A 26,170-nucleotide genomic window follows, 5' to 3' on the forward strand; every position below is an offset into this window, starting at 1 on the left:
GAGGGGAGAGAGGGAGAGGGGAGAGAGGGAGGGGAGAGGGAGAGGGGAGAGGGGAGAGGGGAAAGGAAGAGGGAGAGGGGAGAGGGGAGAGGAAAAGGGGAGACGGGAGAGGGAGAGAGAGGGAGAAGGGAGAGGGGAGAGGGGAGAGGGGAGAGGGGAGAGGGAGAGGGATAGAGGAGGGAGAAGGAGAGAGGGGGAAGAGGAAGAGGGAGAGGGCAGAGAGAGAGGGAGGAGAGATGGCTTACCATAAAAGAACACCGCTGCATTCATCTAGGATTTCCAGGTGCTCTCTGCTGCATGCTCAGACTACAGTGAGCTATCAGCACTCTCGGGAGCCCCTTTTTCCTGCATCTTCCAGATATATAACTTCTTGGCTTATCTTGTGAGGTCAACAGCCCTTCTTGTCACTCCAAAATAAGTACATCTCCTATTTATTATGTTTTCCTCTAATTTAAACTTCTGCTTTCTGAAGCAAAGATTAGAAATGTGTTGCCAACACAATAATTCCAAGTCCAGTTTCCAAACAAAACCTGGCAGTACACAGTTAATACTTGTCTCAACATTTCCAAGTGAATGTCAACTCCCAGACTATGAGAGAACATGGACACTCCTCTTCTGCCTTTATTCCTGGGCCTTTTCCAAAGTTGTATATTATTCTCGGGAACATTAATAATTATAACATCTAATGTATTTCAGGCCTCATGCCAAGAATTGTAACTATCTTATTTAATCCCTTTCAATCTCCTTATGAGGTAGGTGTTCTTATTCTAATTTCACAGATGATGAAACAACACTGGTAGGAAGAAGGTTGGTTTAAGATAATTTCCTCAGAGCCATAAGGTTGCAACGCTAAGCAAAATCAAATCCTGACCACCATCAGACCTAGCTCATCTTTGTCTTGTGTGTGGTAATTACAAACAAAACTTTAGGATTTCAGAGAAAACGAGTGACAAGGGCATCATAGCACTGCAGCTCCCTTCTGAAGCCATTGCCCACCTGTGATGCCTGCAATCAATCTTGTTCTACTAAAATTCACTGTTTAGACTGCAGACACCTAGATTTTATTAACATATTACCTTTATATTTACCACCAATGCTGCAAAGAATTCATAGCAAACTTGAAATCTTGCATAACTTGGCCCAAACATGTGCATCCAAGCCTCAGGTGACACCCTCTCATGCAAGCATGTAGAGTACTAAACCTCTTTTTATTTCCTGAGTGGAGCATGACTTCATCCACTCAGGTTTCTGACATGCTGCTTCTACATAAAATACTATTTTGATGTGGCCTTCAGCACCACCTGCGCACTCACAGAAAAACATATTCTTCCATTTATTCTGCCTGTGTCTTCTTCTGTCTCTAACTTGAAGCTACCAGAATCCATCACTGGCCCTTTTCATTTGATGGTTTCTTGGTTTTTCCCTTGTATTATCTGAATTCTTCTATGTACCCATGACTTATACCAGCCTTGTAAAAGGAAAACTCAGAAAAAATTCTTATCAAATGAATAAATGGACAAGATAGGAAGAGCCCTTTTCCCCAGCATTCCAATATATTCAATATGCCTTTCTAAATTCAGACAAGCTCAAAATTATCTTAGATGCTACATACTATAATAGATGGATACCTACGGCATCTTCCAATCACAAGAATCTACTCCCAGTGGGAACATCTTGGCCATACCACGCATCTACAGAACAGACTAGACCAGATGATCCGAGTCATCATTCTGCTCCTGTTCTCTCTTGGCAGAGGCATCCAGAGTGAAGTGAACGATAATGGATGAATGGTATCCAAAGAAGGACTTGAGATTCAAGGAAAAGTGGAAGAGGCACAACAGTTAGAGATACTCACAGCTAAGAGTTAAATAGATCCTAACTCAAATGGTCTGTGATTCCAGAACTCAATACACAGGAGGATGGCTAGATTTAGACCAGCATGGACTGCATAAAGAGGTCTTGAAATAAATAACACTTCAGGTCTCAACTCAAGTTCACAGCCATAGGTGGCTGCCTATTACCGCAAATAGCAAGAGATCTGATTCCTTTGTCACTCTCAGCAGAAAGAAAGGGTACTTTATAGTCTATCATCAAAATTAAGATCCTTTCAATCTGTTCAAGCCAACCTGAAACCTCACCTATCCCAAGAACAAGGATAATTTCTTGGTCAAGGAGTCTTTGGAATAGTTGGCTTCTATCAGCCATCTGGGGTGAAGTGGATGCATTGGTTAAGAGAATGGATAAGAAATATTTTGTAGTAGATTTTCTAATGCCAGTTATTAGAAGAGAAAGAACATATTTATTTCCTCCTAGTGCAATTATGCTCCCCTCCCCTGAGATAGTCCCTGAAATGTCACATGTAAATGCTTCACATTTCTTTGGAGGCATGGCTGTATTTCTTCTTGCTGATGCAAGCTTCTCTCCAAGTTAATCATCCTCTTCTGCAGACAGGCTCGTGCTGAGTCAGCATCCAATGTTATAAGTTTATTGCTTACAGCAGCTATCGAAACTGCCTCATTCAACCCTGCATATAGACAATACAAATGACATCAAGGATGTAAGCCAAATGACTTCATAACTCTTTTTGATATAGAAAGATCTTTCTAATCATATAAAGCAATGTCCATCACTGCATACTGGATGAAGACTCCCTGCTTTGGTGAAACAACACTGGCTGGAGACAAAGGAAAGGAGAAACGACTACAGTTAGCCACTATCTGGCATCACATTTATGTGACTTGAAACACAAATTTTAAACTCAGATTACTTAAATTGTTGCTGTCTCAGTTCACCCATCCCACAGTTTAACACACAGTTTCTAAACTGTGGGTCACAATTGCACCAAAGAGAAGTAAAGCTAGATGTGCAAGTCATAAAAATATTGGCAATAATAAAAGGTTTCTTACTACACAACAAGTAAATATTAACTCAAAAGCAAATGTATAATGCATCAGGTGTTTCTGGGAACTCTTGCCAGCCAGCGATGCATCCTGTCACATTGCTGATCAATTCTGAATGCACAGAAGTTCACTTTGCTCTGTGTATGACATCATACCATGGAACATCAACCATCATAGCCTGAAAAAGATTGGCTCCTATTCAAGACTACTGAAGGCTAAGAACAGCAATGGTTTTTTTTTATTTCCTTTAATTTTGAAATCCTAATATAATCATATTGTTCACACATACACACACACACATATACACACATACACATACACACTTCCCTTTCCTCCTATATATCCCCCCTTGTTCTCTTTCAATGTCATGGCCTCTTTTTTCATTGTTAACATATATCATCAATATACTTATATACCATCATCATGGTTGGGGGTGGGTGACAAATAGAATTGCAATGTTTTTATTGGGCAAAGCTTCTGCTCTGAGATATTGGTTTACTTACAGATGACAAAGACTTTTAATAGTTTCTCCCATCAGTCCTCAGAATGTAAGTATAAAGTTAGTATGCTGTTGAAATTCATCCTTAGAACATTTGATTCTTAAAGTTGTTTGAGTAGTAATTTGGACTGCATAAAATAGAGTTCATTGAATTTTGGCTTGGAAATGGGATAGAATTTCCAACAATATCTGAAGTAGTCTTAAACATACTCCTACCATTTGTGCTATGTACTTATGTTAAGCAATGTTCTCAGCATTGGTAATGTAAAATCAAAATATCAATCAACTTAACGATGCTCTACAGCCTACAGCATCAAATAATCAGCCAAGATTTAACGCCTTATGTAAGAGTAAACAAGCAAATCCATCTCGTTAGTATGCAACTTTGTTTTAATCTTTAACAAAAATCAAAATTACATGAATATCAAAGAATTGTTTTAAAAATAAGTTTTTCATGATTTATGATCAGTAGGGTTTGATTTATATATCTGCTTTATATACCTAAATACATGGGCTTCATAAAAATTTCTCAACTGCAAAGGGGTGTCTAGCAAAAAAAGATTAAGAACTTGCCTAACATAGTGAAATCTCAGTACCCTGTCCATTGTATCTTTATGCTTATTTATATATATATACTTTCATAATTGCTGCTTTGAAAATGTATATCTAATACGAGCAATGTGATACCCTTTGCTATAATACCTACTGTCACATGACACTTTTCTTCTGTCATTCTGGAACTACTAACTTTGAGACATGAAAGGTTTCCTCTCATAGGAGACAACTGAGTCCATTCATCAGCATTTGAGTTGAAAGCAGTCTATTTTCTAAACTGAGAGTAAACAGGCTTATACATTTTTTAAGCATTATAGGACCCAGTGTTACGTAGAGAATCAGTCCAAAACCCATGCATCATCCCATTAGTGACAGGAAATGACAGTAAACACCAAGAAAGCAGAGTATTTTAATTTTCAAAAGACAAGAATTTTGCTGAGAAAATGTTAAGGTCATTCAACCTGCCTGAATCAAGGAGAAAAGACAGAAATGTTTTAAACACAAACCATGTACTAAAAGAAGAGGAGGAAACAATCCTAGCTTGTAGGTAATTCCACATGTGATATTTTTATTTTCAATGATGTGGTTCCAAAATACAAATAAAATGCACTGAAAATAAAACATTCTTATTAAACTAATTCTAAACTTCCCCCTGGGAATAGGGAAGGCTAGGAGATCTGGGTGTTATCCTCAACTCTAAGTGGGGAGGGAGGTTAGCAAAAAGGCCAGAGTGACAGGGGAGATAAATAATACTAACAAATAATAAATATTGTGGTGTCTGAAAAAGCTACAGAGAACCATTATTTTATAAAGCGTACTTAAAACACATGTATGTATATATAATTTTTAAATTATATATTTTAAATATATATAAATTATATGTGCATATATATATATATTTTTTTTGTGTGTGTGTGTATGTGTGTGTGTATTAAGTAGAACTATACCACACTGAATGATAATGTTCCCTTCAAGAGATAAAGACTACCTAGCAAAAAAGCCCAATGCCAGTCATAGGAAACCCCCCTTCAGGTTGTTGGTCAAGGCATCCAAGATACTCACAAAACAATATGGACTATATTGCCATTGCCATTGCCATTGCCCTTGCCTTCCAGCGCTCATAAGGAAGACCCTGTTTCTAAAGAAACACACACACACAAGCACATACACCTTAGACATAGGACTTAGATCTAGAAAACTGCTCTATGAGGAGTCTTACAGTGTCTGTGATGGTTTAAATATGCTTGGCCCTATTAGGGGGTATGGCGTTGTTGGAGTAGGTGTGTCCCTGTGGGCATGGGCTTTGAGACCTTCCTCTAGCTACCCAAAAAACAGTCCCCTCCTGGCTGCCTTCAGGTCAAGATTCGGAACTCTCAGCATCTTCTCCAGCACCATGTCTGCCTGGATGCTGCCGTGTTTCCCATTATGTTGATAATGGACTGAATCTCTGAAACTGTAAGCCAGCCCTACTTAAATGTTGTCCTTTATAAAAGTTGCCTTGGTCATGGTGTCTCTTTATAGCAATAAAACCCTTATTAAGACAGTGTCCAAAGGTGCTTATGCAAGCTTCCAAGTGAGTAAAGTAGTCTGAAGCCCCACACAGCCGTAAAGTTTACAAACCATAACAATGAATTGGCCTGGCAAGGTATTCCCAATAGTGTAATAGTGGCTTGAAATCAGGGATGGTGACACCTTCAGAAGTCCTTTCATTGTTTAGGGTTCTTTTAGCTATCCTAAGGGTTTTTGTTGTTGTTTCTCTATATGATTTTGAGCATTATTATTTCAAGGTCTGTAATGAATTCTGTTAGAATTTTGGTGGAGATTGCATTGAATCTGTAGACTGCTTTTGTTACAATGACCATTTTTACTATGTTGATCCATGAGCACGGGAGATCTCTGCATTTTCTGATATCTTCTTCAATTTCTTCCTTCAATGACTTGAACTTTTTATAGTACAAGTCTTTAACTTGCTTGGTTAAAGTTACCCCAAGAGATTTTTTTTTTTTTAGTATATTGTGGAAGGCATGTGAAAGTATATTATGGTATTTATATCTTGGACATAATCAACAGATGTCTAATTAGACATAAGGCCTGCTCAAGAAGAGGAAACTCATGTCTGGTACTGTTAATCCAGACGGCTACAAATGAGAAGACAAAGACCCTAGAGGGCATATACTGCCATTTTCCTAAAACGATATAACTTCTAACTGTATTCTAAATATCTATCCCGATACCCATAGTAAGTATAGCTCAACTCCTGCATCAAAGAAGCTTCATTTTGCAACAGATGAAGAAAGTTACAGAGTTTCAACTGGTAAAAATGTAGAAAATAAGTAGTCATGCTGTGCCATACCTTTACAATGTAACCCATGTACTTAAGAGCATTTTGGAAGAGGGAGATGGAAAGATTTTGAGGATCAGGTTGTTTCCTTCAAGACAGTGCCTTCTAGATGTGACAGGAAGCCATATCTGTGAAATCTCAACACTATGGTTGTCTGCACAAGACCTACGTAATAAAATCACCACTTGATAAGCCAACATAGGTAGAGAAATTTCACGAGTCCCTACAACTAGATGAAGAGCTTTGGGCAATCAGTCACTGGCTCTTGAGAGAAAAAAAACGAATCAATCTTCTCCTTGTTTGTGTCACTTGATAGGTGTCCAATCCCAAGTGGTAAGCTCCAAATACATGTACATATGGACAACACTACATGGACTCAGTAGGGTACATATACATCACACACACACACACACACACACACATACACACACACACACACATAAACACACACACACATACACACACACACACACACACACACTGGGAACTCATATTTTCCGAGATAATATGATCCTGGATTTGATGATAAAATCTAGGGGCAGCAGCTAGGGGTGCCTAGTGATGACTTAACCAAATTCTGTGCCAAGAGATGGCTCACTGTTTAAACACAGTCTTTGTACATGCCATGTTCTCATCATGCAGATTCTGCTTCAAGGCACCTTCACTGGCCTTTTCTTCCTGGAGGGTGCTCAAACCCCTTCCTACCCCTGGATACCAGAGCATCCCTGGGTGAAATAGTCAAAGTATGTGTGCTTGCCCCCAGAGCTCACTGGATAGTGGTGCTTGATCAAGATGCTATTTACTCAATCAACATCTAAGCACTGACTTGCGCTTTAAAACCTTTTCAGCTTAGACAGAACGCCACTCGCTAGGCTTGGCAGTTTGTGAGGGCAAAGAGCCTATCCTGTGAGGCTGCAAACATCCTTCCTGTGTATGGCACCCCCACACTGTCCAGAACCCACCCTGTCGCTGGAGTCCTATGCTCTCCAACGCTCATGGGCTGCAGCAGCTTTGGCCGCAGGTCCCGGTAGGGTCCACAACCGCCGCCCGCCCACGGGATGCTCTGCCAGGGAGGGTAGCTCAGAGAACGCAGTGTTTCCCCAGCCCGCAGCAGCCTCCACGCAGGGACAGAAACTGCAGCCAGCCAGAGCACCTCACAAAGAGCTGCAGTGATCGCCCCGCATCTGGGCTTCCCTCATTAGCATATTAAAGCAGCTTGGTCGGTCCCTTCCCTCTAAGCCCTCTCTGTCTCTGCAGCCCACTCGTTTTAGGCCTTTTCTCAGTGGGAGACCCGCTGGGTTCAAGAGGTACTAACCCCTTCCTGAAGCCTGTCAAACCCTCCTGTGCAACCCAGAGGTGCTGCCAAGGCGCCAGCTCTGAGAGCAGACAGTGTACCGTATGCCTGGTGCCACATGAAAGACTCCAGGAGAGGCTTTTCTTTTAAAGAGGAAGAGAAGATGTATTTGCTTAAAGAAACGATAATAGTAAACAACTACCATTAACAGGCTAGCGCCTTGTTCATAAGTAGGTGGTTTCCCTTCATACTGACTGACAAGGCTGAGGCAAGCCAACGGGGCCGACTTATGGCGGTGTGAGCTGAAGGGTCGGGTCAGCATGTGGCACAGCCTTAGTGACAGAGCAGAGCCACGGGAACACAGGCTCTCCTTTTAATTCTGTGACCAGGCTAACCGCTGCCGAGTGCTTGGCAGCTTGCCCAGCCCTCTCCCTGGTCTTATTTCATTTTCAAACCCCATGCATCCAATGGGAAATGAGCCAGGATTCTTTTAACTGGTTTACCACTGAGAAAATTGAAGCCCCCACAAGTTGTCACTTGCCTGAGGGAAAAGATATCTCCTTCTGGGGGGGGGGGGGACACACTGGTCCAGGCACCAAACTTCAAGTGACCACAAACAATCCCTTTCTTTCCTCTTCTTTCTCCTACTCCCGAATTTATTGAGAGCCATCAGCACCCCCACCTCACACCTGAATTCTCTGGTTTGACTTGGGTAAATTCCATTTCTAGGTTAACCCTTTCAACACAGATTAAAATAACAATGTCTTCTATAGAACTATACACACACACACACACACACACACACACACACACACACACACACAGCATCCTGACCACAAATGTTGCATTTACACATAACACTTCAGTATGTTTCCTCATCCTACGCCCTTCCCCCGGCCCCTGGCACCTTCCATTCACAACTGAAATCTTTCCGTTGGAGTTCTCCAGCAGAGAAGATACCTGACAGAAGTTGACTTTTGTGCTCACTGCTGAATCTATCAAATGGGCTTTTTCCTGTGCGTGTGCTCCCGACCACATAACTGCAGCCAGGAGAGTGCTCCCTCTCCTCAAGCCTAGCCCTGCCCCAGGCCTCCTCTTGGATCTTCTCAGCCATCATCCCCCTCCTTACTACACAGACAGTTCCCTTCTCTAGTAGCCATTGTCCCAAGCACAGGGCCCCATGATTACATAGTAGCTCTCCTTTTGAAAGCAAAACTTCTCAATAGTTCCACTCTGTCACATCTACCCAGCCATTTCAACCAAGTTTTCTGTCAGCACTGGTCTTTTGATCCTGCACTGTCACGGTTCCTGAGGTCTTCTGTGTTGCCAAACCATCAGTGATGTCTCTGCGGGCTCCTCAAGGGCTCTCATCACAATGAATGCTCTACTGCCTCTCTCTGGAATTACCTTCTCTGAGCATCAGGATACTATACTCCCCTGGTCCACTTCTTACTTTTGACTCCTCCTCCCTCCTTAGCTGGGTCTTCCTCCTTGTAACTCTAAAGGTTGGTGTGCTCTCTAGACCATTCTTAGAAGCTCTCTCTCCACACATGAGTTTCCACACATATTGTCTCCAGGCAAACCTGGCCTGGTTGCGCAAATTCAAAATTGCAAGCATTCAATTCTGCCCAGAATTTCAGCTTTCACTTGGCATCCCCACTAGGCATCTTAAATTCAAACTTGGAAGAAGTTAACTCCGGTTTCCTATCCACAAACGTGTTCCTCCACCTGTCTTTTTCTGCTGTCAAGATGGTACTAACTCCACTGAACTGCTTAAGTCCCCAATGCTGTGAATTTTTATGTATTCCTTTCCCTCAGCCATCCTGTAGAATCATTCAGCCAAACAAAGGCTCTACCACCGGAAGCACATCATTCTGACATTATCCATGTTTGCCCATCTCCATCCTTCCTGCCCAGTACAGCTCCCAACATGCCTTTCCTCCACAGCATAGGCCTCCCCTGCAACCCACTCTCCAACAGCAGCCTACATGATCCTCTCAAACTTGACTTAATACCCATTCTGGTTAAAATCTTTCACTAGTTCTCCATCATACTTAAAGATATCATTACCTGTTTCTCCAGTCTTTCTTCTCCCTAGCCTTCTGATTCTTGTATTTGAGGCTTTCTTTCTTTCAGTTCATTGTGCTTGTTTATTTCTTGAAAGCTACCTAGGATATCCTTCCTTCTATGCCTCCAGTGACTAGTTCCTTTGTTCATTCTGATTAGGATTCATGCCACTAGAGTGAGACTTATTTGGACCCCCCCCCCCGTATTAAAGTTCCATTATCTCCAAATGCTATTGAACAAACCTTTAGCACATGAACTCTGAAGAACATTTAAGAGTCTAGTGGCAATATTCCACATAACCAGCTAATCTGTACAGATTCGCAGAGACAGGGCTGGTACACATCTGATGAGCTCAATGTGAGAACGCCTCCACTCTTGATTAGATGTATTTCCAGAAACCAGGCTCATTGTTGCTCCCAGTCAGATAACTAGCAGGGATCTACACTTCTTAAATTTTCTGTTGCAAAATTAAACTTGTTTTCAACTCAATGCAGGCAATATATTTGTAAAGTACAATAAATATTAATTATAAGAAAGATGAAATACAATAAAATTCAACATCCTTTCATGTTAAAAGCCTTGGAAAGATCAGGAATTCAAGACCCACACCTAAACATAGTAAAAGCAATATACACCAAACCAGTAGCCAATATCAAACTTAAAGAAACTTGAAGGAATTTCACTAAAATCAGGAACTAGACAAGGCTGCCCACTCTCTCCCTATCTATTCAATATACTACTTGAAGTTCTAGCTAAAGCAATTAAACAACAAAAGGAGGTCAAAGGGTTACAAATTGGAAAGGAAGAAGTCAAAATATCACTATCTGCAGATGATATGATAATATACTTAAGTGACCCCAAAAATTCCACTAGAGAACTCCTACAGGTGACACTTAACTTCAGCAAAATGGCTAGATATAAAATTAACTCAAACAAATCAGTAGTCTTTCTCTACTCAAAGGATAAACAGGCTAAGAAAGAAATTAGGGAAATGACACCCTTCACAATAGTCACAAACAATATAAAATATCTTGGTATGACTCTAACCAAACAAGGGAAAGATCTATGTGACAAGAACTTCAAGTCTCTGAAGAAAGAGATCGAAGAAGATCTCAGAAGGTGAAAAGATCTCCCATCCTCATGGATGGGTAGGATTAATAGAGTAAAAACGGTCATCTTGCTGAAAGCAATCTACAGATTCAATGCAATTCCCATCAAAATTCCAATTCAATTCTTCATAGAGATAGAAAGAGCAATTCTCAAATTCATTTGGAATAATAAAAAACCCAGGATAGCAAAAACTACTCTCAACAATAAAAGAACGCCTAGGGGAATTACCATCCCTGACCTCAAATTGTACTACAGAGCAATAGTAATAAAAACTGCATGGTATTGGTACAGAGACAGGCAGGAAGATCAATGGAATAGAATTGAAGACCCAGAAATGAACCCACATACCTATGGTCACTTGATCTTTGACAAAGGAGCTAAAACCATCCAGTGGGGGGAAAAAAGACAGCATTTTCAACAAACGGTGCTGGTTCAACTGGAGGTCAACATATAGAAGAATGCAAATTGATCCATTCTTATCTCCTTGTACAAAGCTCAAGTCCAAGTGGATCAAGGATCTCCACATAAAATCAGATACACTAAATTGAGTAGAAGAGGAAGTGGGCAAAAGTCTCAAACACTTAGACACAGGGGAAAGTTTCCTGAACAGAATACAAATGGCTTATGCTCTAAGATCAAGAATTGACAAATGGGACCTCATAAAATTGCAAAGCTTCTGTAAGGCAAAATTATCAATAAGACAAAACAGCAACCAACAGATTGGGAAATGATCTTTACCAATCCTATATCTGATAGAGAGCTAATATTCACTATATACAAAGAACTCAAGAAGTTAGACTCCAGAGAACCAAATAACCCTATTAAAAAATGGGCTACAGAGCTAAATAGAGAATTCTCAACTGAGGAAACTAAAATGGCCGAGAAGCACCTAAAGAAATGTTCAACATCCTTAGCCATTAGGGAAATGCAAATCAAAATGACCCTGAGATTCTACCTCAAACCAGTCAGAATGGCTAAAATCAAAAACTCAGGTGACAGCAAATGTTGTCGAGAATGTGGAGAAAGAGGAACACTCCTCCACTGCTGGTGGAATTGCAAGCTGGTGCAACCACTCTGGAAATCAGTTTGGTCATTCCTCAGAAAATTGGACATAGTACTAGCTGAGGACCCAGCTATACCACTCCTGGGCATATACTCAGAAGATGCTCCAACATATAACAAGGAAACTTGTTCCACTATGTTCATAGCAGCCTTATTTATAACAGTCAGAAGCTGGATACAGAAATTGTGGTACATTTACACAATGGAGTATTACTCAGCTATTAAAAACAATGACTTCATGAAATTCACAGGCAAATGGATGGAACTTGAAAATATCTTCCTGAGTGAAGTAACCCAGTCAAAAAATAACACACAAGGTATGCACTCTCTGATAAGTGGATTATTAGTCCAAAAACTCACAATACCCAAGATACAATTCACAGACCATATGAAACTCAAGAAGAAGGAAGACCAAAGTGTGGATGCTTTGGTGCTTCTTAGAAGGGGAAACAAAATACTCACAGGAGGAAATATAGAGATAAAGTGTGTAGCAGAGAAGGAAGGAAAGGCCATCCAGAGACTGCCCCACCTGGGGATCCATCCCATATACAGTCACCAAACCTAGACGCTATTACAGATGCTAGGAAGTGCTTGCTGACAGGAGCCTAACATGGCTGTTTTCTGAGAGGCTCTGCTAGAGCCTGACAAATAGAGGGGTGGATGCTTGCAGCTAACCATTGGACTGAGCACAGGGTCCCAACGGAGGAGTTGGAAAAGGGACTAAAGGAGCTGAGGGGGTTTGCAGCCCCATGGGTGGAGAAACAGTGTCAACAGGCCAGAACCCCCAGAGCTCCCGGGGACTGGAACACCAATCGAAGAGTACACACGGAGAGACCCATGGCTCTGGCTGCATATGTGACAGAGGATGGCCTTGCTGAACATAAGTGGGAGGAGTGGCCCTTGGGCCTGAGAAGATTTGATGCCCCAATATAGGGGAATGCCAGGGCAGGAAGGTGGGAGTGGGTGGGTGGGTGGGTGGGGAAGTAAGTACCCTCATAGAGGCAGGAGGATGGGAGAATGGGATAGGGGGTTTCCAGAGGGAAGATCTGGGAAGGGGATATAACATTTGAAATGTAAATAAAGAAAATATCCAATGAAAGAAAAAAGAGAAAGATGAATTGCAAAAAAAAACACAAAAATAAATACAAGACACAGTTTCTGAAAATTTTAGAACAAAACAAATGTGCTTTATCAAACTGCACTATTTCTAAATGCTTTCTCTTAATTTCTGTTCTTATCAAAGTGTAGGGCCCAGCATTATTCTACAGACATATGTGTATAGCTGGTGGTATTCTGACAATGTTTGCATAGCTGGTGGTATTCTGACTGCCTCTCTGGCTCACTGAGCATCTCGGACTCCTTCATCCCGAGAGAGCAAATCTCTCCCCTGTAATAGCTTTTCAAATCAAGTTTGAGCAAGTAAGTACTGAACATTCAATAAGATCCAGCCTTGTCGGGTTTCTTCCTTATCACTTCCCTCACCCTGGGCCAGAGTACTCCCTTCTCTCTCCATCCCAACTGTCTCTATTCCATGTAGATGTCCATATCTCCTTCTCCCTAAATAGCTACATCAGTCTCCTATCTGACCCAAACCTATCCTGACCTCCGACCTAGTAATTCTACCCAAAATATCATGTTAAAACATAAATGTCACTGAACCTATTGTTTCTCTGTTCAATAATATAATAAGAATCAATAAAGTGGTGCCTTACTACTAATTTATCACCTTAGGCTTTTTGTATCTGTACTTCACCCCACAATTCTAGTCCCAATTCACTCCCACGCTCTTTATTCTTCTCATCCTATAATGTTTTCAAGTAGGGAACTTTATTCATACCTTTCCCAATCCTTGACATCTACACATAACTCATCCTTTGTCTCCTTCTGTTCTTAGGCATGTCCCTACTTATCTTTCAAGGCCAAGGGCAAATACCCACCTCTATTGCTACCATGTCTTTCTTCTGTGGTTTTACACAGCACTTGGCAAGGTGACCACATCATCAGTGCCTTTCCCCATTTAGAAAAGAACAACAGCAAACAGTTGAAAACCACATAATATAATGCTCTGTGGTGTAAAATATGTTTTGTAGTACAAAACATAAGAACTGGAGCCACCGTCCAAATGAATGCTGATTTTAACTCAAATAGTCTCACTCAATTACATCATGTTATGTACCAAAGTATTCAGTCTTTCCAACCACTGAGCTGTGTGGTCTGGCCATATCTGAAATCTCTCCTGTCTGCAACACACAAACATATGCCACTCCAAAACAGAGTTGCCTATGCACTGTCTGCCCATTAATGTTTTCAGAAAACTCTAGTTGTTGTTTGAGGTTTGGGGGTTTTGTTTGGTTTTGCTTATGAGTTTGTAGTTCTAGACGAGGTCTAGCTACATAGCCAAGAACTACATAACTTAGAACTCACTGTACAGCCCAGTTTAGCCTCAGATTCAGTATTCTGCTTCCATCTCCTCAGTGATAGATTTACAGGTGTGCGCCACCACACACAGCTGGAAAACCCCACTTTCCTGAATTGTTATCATTGCTATCAACGACTTTGATTGGTTCACTCTACAGCAGGATGGAATCGAACTGGTTCATCGTCTCCTAATACTCTGAAGTCACATGAACACTAATGGCAGAATCTCATTCTTTGTTTTTATTTTTAAGTCCTAAATGAAACAGAAGAAAAATCTGCAGCCTGAGGCTATATACACTCCAAGTGACTGTGCGGGTGATCTTCTAGAGCAGTTTTCCATAAGGGCAAAACCACTAACTGGAGGGAACTCTTTGATAGATTGCATTAAAGATCTACTTTTGAGGGGCTGGGCAGATTGTTCAATGGTTAAGAGCACTTACTATTCTCAAAAAGACACTAGTTTGATTCCCAGGACCCACTTGGTAGCTTATAACACTCCAATTCCAGAGGATTCCAGCACCCTCTTTCAGTCTCAATGGAAACGTAAGTGGTACACATACATACATGCAAACAGACTACACAGACTGTCTTAGTAAGGGTTTTATTACTGTGAAGAGATACCATGACCAAAGCAACCCCTATAAAGGAAAGCATTTCATTGGGGCTGGCTTACAGTTTCAGAGGTTATAATGGAAAATATGGCAGCATCCAGCCATGGTGCTAGAGAGGGAGCTGAGAGTTCTGCATCTTGTTCTGAAGGCAGCAGGGAGAAACTGTGTATCACACTGTTCTTAGGTTAAGCATGTGAGGCTTCAAAGTCTACTGCAGCAGTGACACACTTTCTACAACAAGGCCACACCTACTCCAACAAGGCCACACCTCCTAATAGTCCCCATGAGCTAAGCATTCAAACACAGGAGTCTACAGGGGCCACATCCATTCAAACCACCACACATACACATAAAATTTTTTAAAAATAACTAAATATATTTAAATCTTGAGAAGTGATGTGCGTTTGCCTCTTGTTTTTAACTGTCTTCTATCACCACCACTGACTTCTATCAAAGTCCTATTTCTAGTGAACCAAATAAATTCTCATTAAATGAGACACTGATAGGATAAATTAATCAATGAATGAGGCATAGTGACTTAATCAACAGATAGAATATTATGTGTTTTCCCACAGGCACAGATGGTAGCAAATTATATCCACTAATTCTAGGTATAATAAACATGATTTTTTTGTTTTTGTTTGTTTGTTTGCTTGTTTTATATTTATTTAGTAAGGTTCTGCAAGGAGGTTCAGTGGGTAAAAGGGCTTGCTGCTAAATGACAACCTGAATTAGATCTTGGGACACCCACGCTGGAAGAACTGATTTCCCACAAGTTGTCCTCTTATGTACACCATAGCATGCCCATTCCCCCATATGAACAAATAGATAAGTGGTAAAACAAAAAATAATAAAAACATAAAACAGATTGCTTATCCTGTTGAAGTAGGTCCACCTAATTAATCTGTTTAAAGTGGTACATGGTGGGAATTATGATGTCAGAACCTGAAAAATAGTACTTAAGGCGTTTTGCATCATCATTTACTAGTAAATACTTTTGAGAGAAAGTTTAGGATTTAAATTTGACAGAAAAATTATTCTAAATATTAAATAATAGAGTAAAAACAAATTACACTGATAAGATGGGGCATCTTCATAAGAAAATATTTTTAAAGTATATTTAGTTTTACTCTCCTTCCTGACATTTTCTCTAAATTTTCTTAACATTCAAGTAGCTCCTGTGCTTCAGTGCAAGTCCAAAATATCTGGTAAGAAGTTTAATGTGAATCGCATATTTGTCCTGGTTGGTCTTAGCTGACCAGTGTCTAGTCCAGACTGGCCGGTGAGCACCTCTGTGAGGCATTGTCTTGATTGCTAACTGATGCAGGAGGGCCCAGCCCACTGTGGGTAATACCAGCTCTATGTAGGTACTCCAGGCTGTATAAGACATCTAACTGAACTTAAGCCAGAAAGTGGGCCAGTAAACAGAGTTCTCCCATGGTTTCTGTCCCAGATCCTGCTTAAGACCCTACCGAGACGTCTCTTAATGATGGATTGTGACCTGGAAGGGTAAGCTGAATAAATCCTTTCCTCTGCTAAGCTGGTTTAAGTCAAAGTGGCTTATCACAGCAGCAGAAACCAAACTATCTCAGCACTGAACAACATATATATATATATGTATATATATATATATATATACATATATATATATATGTGTGTGTGTGTGTGTGTGTGTGTGTGTGTGTATTTATATGTATATATGTATCAGTTGCCTGTAGCATCTACATCTGCAGCAGTGAATTGTGGGGAATGGGCATCTATTTGGATAGCCCTATGGAGCTAACAGATTTTGGCAAAGTAAAAGGTCAGAGAAAAGTTATGCAAATGCATGTCTCTCTGATTAGACATTGATTATTTGGATGTAATGCATTATACTTACTAAGGTAAACCAAATATTCCTTTAATGAACATTCTTTTGTGTTTTGTATAAACACAGAAGTCCTAGACGATTGTTTTAAAGTTAATTCATCCTTTGACATAAAACTAAGTGCATCCCTCAGACACTCTGTATTTACTGCTGATCCTACAAATGTTTGCTTCTAACCACCCAGATCCTTTTGGGATATTTTGTGTCTAATATCCTCATTAGGAGTTGAGATTCCTCATTTATTTATTTTTGACATGTGTTAAAAGAAGCAGCTTGAGACGTAACCTCATCATCAGTCTTTTAACTTCTAACTTCATTAGAAGGACCATCTACATTATACTATGTCTTTATGGACTGGATCTAATCCATCGAAAGTTTAGGCAAAGACCTTATTTCTAGGAAGTCATTCCATCAGTTAAGATTTGTTCTGCCTGCCTTGTAAGTGACACAGAAAGATTATATATCCATATTGACCCTTCTCACAGCATAACTACCCAGGTTCAGCATGAATTTCATGCAGGATCACCACCAATTTTGCTGTTTTCTTCTATCCTAATCTTCTTTGGTTTACAATTTTCAAAAGCATCCAAAGCTTGAAAGTTAGTAAGATAAATCTAAGTTGAAAACCAGTTCCAAATAAATGAATAATCTATGTGGTAGTTTGAATATGCTTGACCCAGAGAGTGGCACTATTAGGAGGTGTGGCTTTGTTGGAGTGGGTGTGGCATTGTTGGAGGAAGTGTGTCACTGAGGGGGTGGGCAGTGAGGCCCTCCTTCTAACCATGTGGAAGCTAGTCTTCTAGTGGGGTGCAGATAAAGACGTGAAACTCTCAGCTCCTCCTGCATCATGTCTGCCTTCTATGCTCCCACCTTGATGATAATAGACTGAATGCCAGCCCCAGTTAAATGTCCTTATAAGGGTTGCCTTGGTCATGGTGTCTGTTCACAGCAGTAAAACCAAAACTAAGACAGTCCAAGACACAATATTTTCATCTAATAACTAACCACCTCTTCTACAAGACTCAAAACTTACAGACAGTTTTATTACCCCCACACAGCTCACCAGCTGTGTTATTGAGAAGAAAATGCACTCAAAACTAGGAATTCTTGATATCAACGTAGGAAAAGGCCTATAAAAGCTTGCATGTACAAATCACTCATTCAATGGGATATTTTATTAAGTATTCATTTCAGAAGAAATTCTTTGGTACTTTAATATATAGCTAGTGTGTACTTTGGTGTATTTCAAAGAAATCTACGTGATCAGCAGTTTCTATGAAAGGGTTACCAACTTGTCCTTGAAGTGTCTATTTTATTGTTGTTTTTGTATCATGTTTGTCTGTGGCAGGATAATAAATGCTATTGTTCTATAAAACAAAAAGTAAGTGAAAAACAGTTTATCATGTTTCTTTGTCTAGCTACATCAATGCATAATTTTGCATCTTTAAAATCAAGAAGTTGTCATTACTTTATGATTTAAAACATCTTTTATTTCTTGCACCTTGTCTCCAAAATAATTTGAATAGAAAAAAGAATATAACACATGCTATTAATGGGTTAAAAAAATGACAATGATCCGGCATCTCCTCTTTCATTAAAGTCTTGTATAGTGTGATATTCTAATTGCTATTAAGAAGGGGTCTAGACCATCAGTGGGATGCCCTCATTCTCATATGTAAAATGCAGCCATCTAGCTCTGTGCATATTCAAAGTCAATAGATGGTACTCCACTAAGGAAAGAAATTGATGCATAGTTCTATAACAGTAAATGGATGTCCATATACTGTTCTCATTCTATTTTAATTCTAAGTATCATTAGGTAAGTATCAATTAATATTGTAAGTCTCTTTAACTGTCGCTGAATGGACAGAGTATAGACAGACACCTGATGTGTTTGCATCCCCTTCTCCGGTTGACAGGTAACTCTGACCAAGAATAGGCAGTTTACTAAGCTTGTCTATCTATGGTTTGAAAGTCTCCACCCCATTTCCACAGCCTGTCTCTCAGCAATATTCCCAAGGAGATGGTTAGAGCTCCCCCAAGTCAGGAAACAAAGAGGTCTCTCTACCAGCTCACAGTGACAGAATTCTGCCAATTCTGTGTATGAATGTCAAATGTTGGACAGGTTTGTTTGTTTGTTTGTTTGTTGTTTTTTTGTTTTTCTTTACATTAGCTGGAGCTTGTGGATTTAAAATGGATCTCTTTTAGGAGTGAAGTTGCTTCAGGTCAGGGATAGATGGAAAGGAAGAGCTGATAACATTGTGTCAATAAGGCAACATGGGTTAAGGGAGCAGAAATATTGGGGAGAGAGAAGAGAAAAGTGGCAAAATGTGAGATCTTGAGATGTTACTAAATAAACAAAAATGTTATGATTAGGCCACAGTGGGTTGACTTCATAGCCGTTACGTTCTAGGATGGTTCAAAAAGCAGAGCAACATCTAAGCACTGCCAGCTCCCACCAATCACACGTGATCCATAGGAAGGAGCCTGGTCAATCCGGAGCTGCTACCAATCTTGTTGAAACAATACTGGCACAAAAGCCAAATCTATTATGCAAACAAAATATTCCGTCACAATTTTTAAAGTGTTTTCAGATTGTTTTTAGTCTCTTTAAAGACACCCTTTCTCAAAAGAATAATGTGTCCTTACCTCTTCAAGGATGAGGAAAGTTATTAACAATATAAAAACGATTTTCAAATTTTTAAAGAATTTGAGAGACAAACAAGAATTGTGTTTTGTTTAAGTCTAAATGTTATAATCCTAGGGTCTCAATTCATATTTTTGAGATAAGAATGTCATTAACCCACTCTAAGTCTCAGTTTCCCCTCTGTACATAGAAAATAATGCCACACCATTCACAGGGGGCTCGCATAGGTTCAGTAAAAGGCAGAGTTCTACCCATGAGTTTGCTTTCTTTACCTGTGTGGTTCTTGAACTTGTCTTGGACAATAAAATTGGGCTGGATAAAAGATATTTAGAACTTTCCATCTTTCACAGTGGTTTTTCTTTTCAGTTTTATCTAATCCTTAAAATCATGATCTGATAGAGAGTTCAGACAAGTGTCATTAACATAGTCTACAATTGAAGAGCCTAAGACTAGAGAAGATAGCCACCTCTGCTACAAGCCCTGTGGCTAGGGAGAGGCAAAGGAGTGGTAACTCCCCAAGTCCCTTCAAACCTACCTCTGTGAGTTAATCATTCCTGGCATTAGGATTCATTGCATATGCAAACGACCACTACGACCTCAAAAATAACAAATGAGCAATAGCATCGGTGTTTTCTACATTGATGAGAAAAATAATAACTTAATAATTAAGACTGTATTCTGTTTAAAATATTGATTTTAAAACGGCAAGTATTCAAAGGGTACGCACAAACTATCTTCCATATTTCTTCTGCTATTCATCATTTTTAAATCTTTTTTTCAATGCCATATTTCGGTATGTGCTAGCCAAACAACGAATGGCAAAGTAAAATTGGACTTTCTATTGCCAATACATATTTCACTGAAGAGTGGAATTCTTGTTTGATATTAGACAGAAATGCCCATAAATAAGTTATTGTAATCATTAGATTTTAACAAGCAATTGTTAAATAGTATGCAACCATTTTCTCCAAATAAAAATATTTTCAAGGTATTTCTTTACATATATTTGTGCTCTCAGCAGAGCTTTATGACCAAACAGTTTCATGTGAGTAATCAGGGAATCTGTTACCAGAAAAAGATACCACACAGAAACCTGTATGAATAGTGCGATCGGAAAGGTTATCCTACAGAAGCATTGAAAAGCACACACTCACAAAACTGGCTGTGTAGATTTTGTCTAATAGCTCGTCAATCATTTGAGTTAGCTAAGTAGCAAAAGTCCCTTTCACATCAGAGCTGAATGAGGGTACTATAGGAAATTCTACTTTCTTGCCAACAGGACCCTCGTCCTAAAACATATCTGTTTTTAATAACCCACTACGCAGATTCCAGCACAGAGGCCAGGGCAGTCCGGAGCAGAGTAACTAGACACCTGATTCTCACATCCTTCGCGCAGTATTTTGCACTTTATTCAGGTCTGGCCCAGGCCTCTAGCCTCTTTTCATTACTCCAAAGCCATCAAGAGTCTGCACAGCGACCGGAATGTCAGGCAGAAGTGTTTCCCACTTCTGTCTGGAGGTGGGGCTGGGGGTGGAGGTATCCTCACCATATGCCCCTGGGGAGGGGGATCAGTGCCACCAGGGCGGAGCGAAAGACTGCGAGATGTTGGCGACTTCCACGCCATCACCGCAGCCCCGGGGCCTTCCCGCCTCCGCCCAGGCCGTATGGGGGGGGGGGGTGTCCCTAGAGCGCAAAGCTGGTATAAGAGTGCAAAGGGGAAGTGATACAAAGTGAGGATGCTAGGCGTGAGTATGGACACACACAGGGCATCTGCAGGTAGAACAACCCCGCCTTTCTCCAACTCGCTTCCCGGACCTGCCTGCAGCCCCACCACTGGGGGATCCCAGCGTTAGGACAAAGCTGTCGCGGCCTCTCTGAGAGCACCGGAAAGCTTACCCTGGCTCTCTCTCCTGGCCAGGACCCAGTCCCAAAGGACCTGGGGGACACGTCGGATAGGGAAAAGGGGGACCTCGTACTGGGCGCCTGCAGTGCCTGTCCCTGCTGTCCCCACTGAGAGCCTGTGCTCACCTGTTCAGCACTTTGCGGATCCTCTGGCGCATGCCAGCCCGAGAGGAGGCGGACAGGCTCACGCCACCGCTGCCCTCAGCCGGCAGGTTCTCGATGGTGGTCACCACATGGTTCGGTGGGGCCGGTGGCGGTGGTGGCTGCAGCTGGGGCTGTGGAGGCTCAGGAGGGATCATCGCGGCGGAGGCGGAGGCGGGCTGCTATCAGAACGCTGCCCCGCACATAGTGCGCGGGCTCCGGGCCCGGGAACACGCAGAGGACCCGGCCGAGCGGCCCCGGCCCGGGGAGGCGGTGCCGCTTGCGAAGCGATAAAGCGGGAGACACCCGCGGGCTCCAGCCGCCTCCTCCCAACGCAGTGCTCTCGGGTTGCTACCCAGTCCTGGCTGTACAATCTCGCTCCGGGCCGCTGCCGCCTCCCGCCCGGGCTCTTCACAAGCTGAGACCCAAGTCCTGGCACACCCCTCCAAGTGGCTGCAAAGGAGGTCGGCGGGGACCCGGAGCTGCCGGCTCCACTGCGAGGACCGTGCCGAGAGAGGAATGGGACTGCCGGGTTTCGTCTTCTCTCCCAGTGCCTAGGGCTTGTCCTGGCGGTGGCAGTTGCGGTGGCGCCGCTTCAGCTGGCGCCGGGTTCGCTTAGAAAGCTGCCGTCTGTGTCTCACGGAGTGAGAAACCGAGAGTGAACCTGGAGCGCCGGGCGGGGGCGCCGCGCCGGCGGAGAGGGGGTGGGGGTGAGATGCGCGCTCTGCTCCCGCCAGAGGGCGCTCCGGAGGTGCCTTGGTGTCCCCCAACCCTCCTCCTGGCATCCAAAGAAGCCCCAGGTCTAGGATGCTGTGACTGGTGGTGAGGTACTTTTGTCTTTTAAGTCCACATTCTCCCTGTGAATTGGGGAGGATTCCTCTTGCTTCTGCGGAGGCTCTGCAGAATCCAGCACCGCGGACCCGGGACAGCGGCACAACCCAGAGACAGTCTGTTGGTCCAGGCTACAAATTGAACATCCTAAATATCACAACTATGCTCATCCATAATGGACCAGGAGGAAAAGGGAAGAAAAACAGTTTCTCATCCAAAATGCATGCTGGGAATTGGGAAAAGCAAACCAAGTCACCTCCAAAGCAACTCCGTTTATGTGACGTTGCCTTGTGAAAGGAAAGCCAATGAACTCTAAAGGCACTTCTGAAAATAACAGAAAGGGCCTAGACAGTTTCTTAAATTCTAGGACAAGGCTATTCCTGAGTCTCCCATAGGCATTGTAAGAGTTAAGTGAAGTAAACTACCCATCAAGAGGTCCTGATGGTCTGCTCCTTCAAGGTCCTCCAGCTGTCAAACAAATAAATTTGTTAGCTCCTGAAATAATTGCCAACTTTCTACCCAACGGACCTTATCCCAGGCATTCCTTATACCTATTGATCTGCATTTCAATCAGTAATTGACTCTGGAAATTTTTTCAAATGCCCCTTAATCTAGATTGCCTGGGCAAGGATGTTGCCACGAGAATGATATGCATTTTAGTTTTGTTCACTTCACTGCAGAATAGGGAATTGATCCCGCTGAGAAAGTTTAACAGGTATATTTGTTCACGCAAAAGCACGTTGATACTGACACTGAATCTAAATGCTCTAAAGACTAGCAACTAAAAACTACTTAGGATGTTCAGGGACAAACAACATTCAAAAGTAGACTATGTATTCTCAAAAGAGGAAAAAGAAGAAAAGGGGGGCAGTGGGTGGGACAAAAAGAAGCCAGTCCCTTTTACCATATTAAGAGTCCTATCATTAAAAAAACATTGGCTAGAAAGACATGTACAAAACCTCTCCAGTCTATATTTAATTATCTGTCAAACCCAGTTTCTACCTGAACTGTCCCTAGGGTCCCTTTCTACAAAATTCCACCCAGCTTGGAACATTTTCCATTTTATAATTAGAACATCATCCCATGTCCTTCTCACTTTTCATTCTAGAATATTCACCCCAGATTTTCAGGACAGTTGAAAGAATTACTACAAACAAGAACAAAGCTTGTAACCTTGTGAACATTAAAATTCCAATAGATTGCAATGAATTTGTCCTTGGGGAATGACTAAATATAGCAGACATGAGTAAAATTCACTTGAGCTGGACCTGTCAGCTACCCTCTATAGGAATATCTCTATTAAAACAGCATTTATGGACATTTCAGTGTCTTCCTTGAATAGCTGGCTGCTTCCGTGCCCTCTTCCTCATGTTTGGCTCAATGCCTTTTGAATGTTCTTTGGCATATCACCACTCACTCCTGTACTTCTGAGCCTGCATATATATCTGATCATTTCTCTAGAGGAACTGAAAAATCCAAAAATTCTAAATATCCAGTGAGTCAAGAAGGGAGAAAACAAAAATGAGGAAATAATATACAGGCTGGTGCTGGCTAGTTTATGTCAACTCAACATATGAGTTATCCGAGAGGAAGGACCCTTAATTAAGAAAATACCCCAATAACATTGGGCATGCAAGCCTGTAGGGCATTTTCTTAATTAGTGGTTGATGTGAGAGGGCCTGACCCATTATGGGTATGCTATCTGTTAGCTAGTGGTCCTGGGTTTTGCAAGATAGCAAGCTGAGTAAGCCATGAAGATTGTAAGCATCACCCCTCCATGACCTCTGCTTCAGCTCCTGCTTCCAGGCTCCTGTCCTGTTCAAACCCGTGCCCTGACTTCCTTCAATGATGGACTTTGATGTGAAAAATGTAAACCAAATAAGCCCTTTCCTCTGCAACTTGCTTTTGGTTATGGTGTTTCATCATAGCAATAATGACCCTAACTAGTTCAAGGTATAAAACTCTAATCCTGCTGGTGAGAAAAGACCTTGAATTATCTCATATCATAGATGAGTGGAAACTCTTGGCTCTGTGTCCCACATTCAACTTTTAAATATCTAAGTACCATGTAAGGGTACTTGCAAAAACAGATGCCAATGGTACAAATATCATAGCAGTAAGTCTGACATGGAATTAAAGCAAAAAGATACAGAAAACTTGTCTTCTTTCCTCCCTGCTACACAAGTGCTGTTTGTCTCTGTCTCAAACCTATTCTCCAAGACTTGTTATAAAATTGGGGGAAGGGTGGGAATACAATCTGACTCTTAGCTGTGGTGTATGGGTCCATACCCACAGCTATTACCTTACAGCTTCCTGCAGGCTCAGTCAATGCCCTGATGCTATTGCAAAATGTCCATTCAGGAGTTTTTCCTCCTGAACATCATCTAAGCAGAGTCCTGAAGACACTCTGCTGAATACCTGAAGGAAACAGAAGTTGGCTATTAGCTCAACTACACTTTTGTATAGTGCTAATCACTTTGAAGTCATTCAATTCATGGAAGTATGTGTACTTTGGCCTAAAATCTGGACCTCAGAGCCACTGGGCATTTTGACCAGTTTGCTTAGCATGTGGTAAACTTGTGCTTTACAGTGAGAATAACTCAGAGTCATACCCCCAAAGTACTTGAGACCAAATTACTGAGGAGTTGTCTAGATTGTGTTGCTACAAATATCACATACCCCACATATCTTCCTTCTGTCATTTTCTTAATAACCTCCTTTTTCTCCTATGTCTTAGTGAATCTCATTGTACACACACACACACACACACACACACACACACACACACACAGTCCTAGTAAATGTTCTATGGTTATAAAGAGATACCATAACCAAGGAAATTCATAAAACAAAGCATTTAAATGGGACTTGCTTATAGTTTTATAGTTTTAACATATGGCCATTGTGATGGATTGAATATGCTTGGCTCAGGGAGTGGCACTATTAGGAGATGTGTCCCTGTTGGAGTAGGTGTGTGTCACTGTGGGCGTGGACTTAAGACCCTCACCCTAGCTGCCTGGAAGTCAGTCTTCTACTAGCAGCCCTCAGATGAAGACGTAGAACTCTCAACTCTGCCTGTACCATGTCTGCCTAGATGCTGCCATGCTCCTACCTTGATGATAATGAATGGAACCTCTGAACCTGTAAGCCAGCCTCAATTAAATGTTGCACTTTATAAGACTTACCTTGGTCATGGTGTCTGTTCACAGCAGTAAAACCCTAACTAAGACAGCTATAATGGCAAGAAGCATGACAATAAACAGGCAGACACGGTACTGGAAAAATAGTTAAGAGTTCTACATCTAAATCTGCAGGCAGCAGAAAAGATACACTGGGTGTAGCTGGGACTTTTCAAATGCCAAAGCCCACCCCCTAGTGGCACACTTTCTCCAATAAGGCTGTACCTCCGAATCCTTCCTAGTATAATGCCAGTCTGTGATGACTAAATATCTAAATATAAGCCTATGGGTATCATTCTTATTCAAACCACCACATTCCATTCCCTGGCCCCCATTGGCTTGTAGCCACATCATAATGAAAAAATGCATTCAATACAACTTCAAAAGATCCCAGTATCAATCACAGTATCAACATTCTTTAAAAGTCCAAAATTCAAAGTCTCTTCTGAGACTCATGGCTTTCTCTTAACTGAAATCACCAGTAAAATCAAACTTAAAAAAGCAAATCACATGTTTCCAACACACAATAGCACAGGCCATTATGAAAAGGATTGATGGGGGGCATAGTGAGGAAATACTGGACCAAAGCAAGACTGAAAAACAAGGTGTAAAACTCAGAACCCTCCATCTCTATGTCTGATGTCAAAGAATCTTTAGATCTCCACTTTATTTCAGCTTTGTTGACTGTAAAACACCTCTCTCTCTCTCTCTCTCTCTCTCTCTCTCTCTCTCTCTCTCTCTCTCTC

At 41.5% G+C, this 26,170-nt stretch overlaps 1 protein-coding gene across 1 annotated transcript in view; it reads right to left on the reverse strand.

The window, feature by feature from the left end:
• Slc35f1 (solute carrier family 35 member F1) overlaps window positions 1-22,108 on the reverse strand; it is a 409,688-nt gene extending 387,580 nt beyond the window's left edge. The window contains exon 1 of the mRNA XM_028772611.1: window positions 21,400-22,108. Within this exon, the coding sequence (XP_028628444.1) occupies window positions 21,400-21,572 (173 nt within the window). The 5' untranslated portion in view covers window positions 21,573-22,108. The remainder of the gene's footprint in view (window positions 1-21,399) is intronic.
• Between the last annotated feature and the right edge of the window lie 4,062 nt (window positions 22,109-26,170).

Source organism: Grammomys surdaster, unplaced genomic scaffold (assembly GCF_004785775.1).
Source record: "Grammomys surdaster isolate TR1022 unplaced genomic scaffold, NIH_TR_1.0 215, whole genome shotgun sequence".
In the NCBI taxonomy this organism is placed as follows: Eukaryota; Metazoa; Chordata; class Mammalia; order Rodentia; family Muridae; genus Grammomys; species Grammomys surdaster.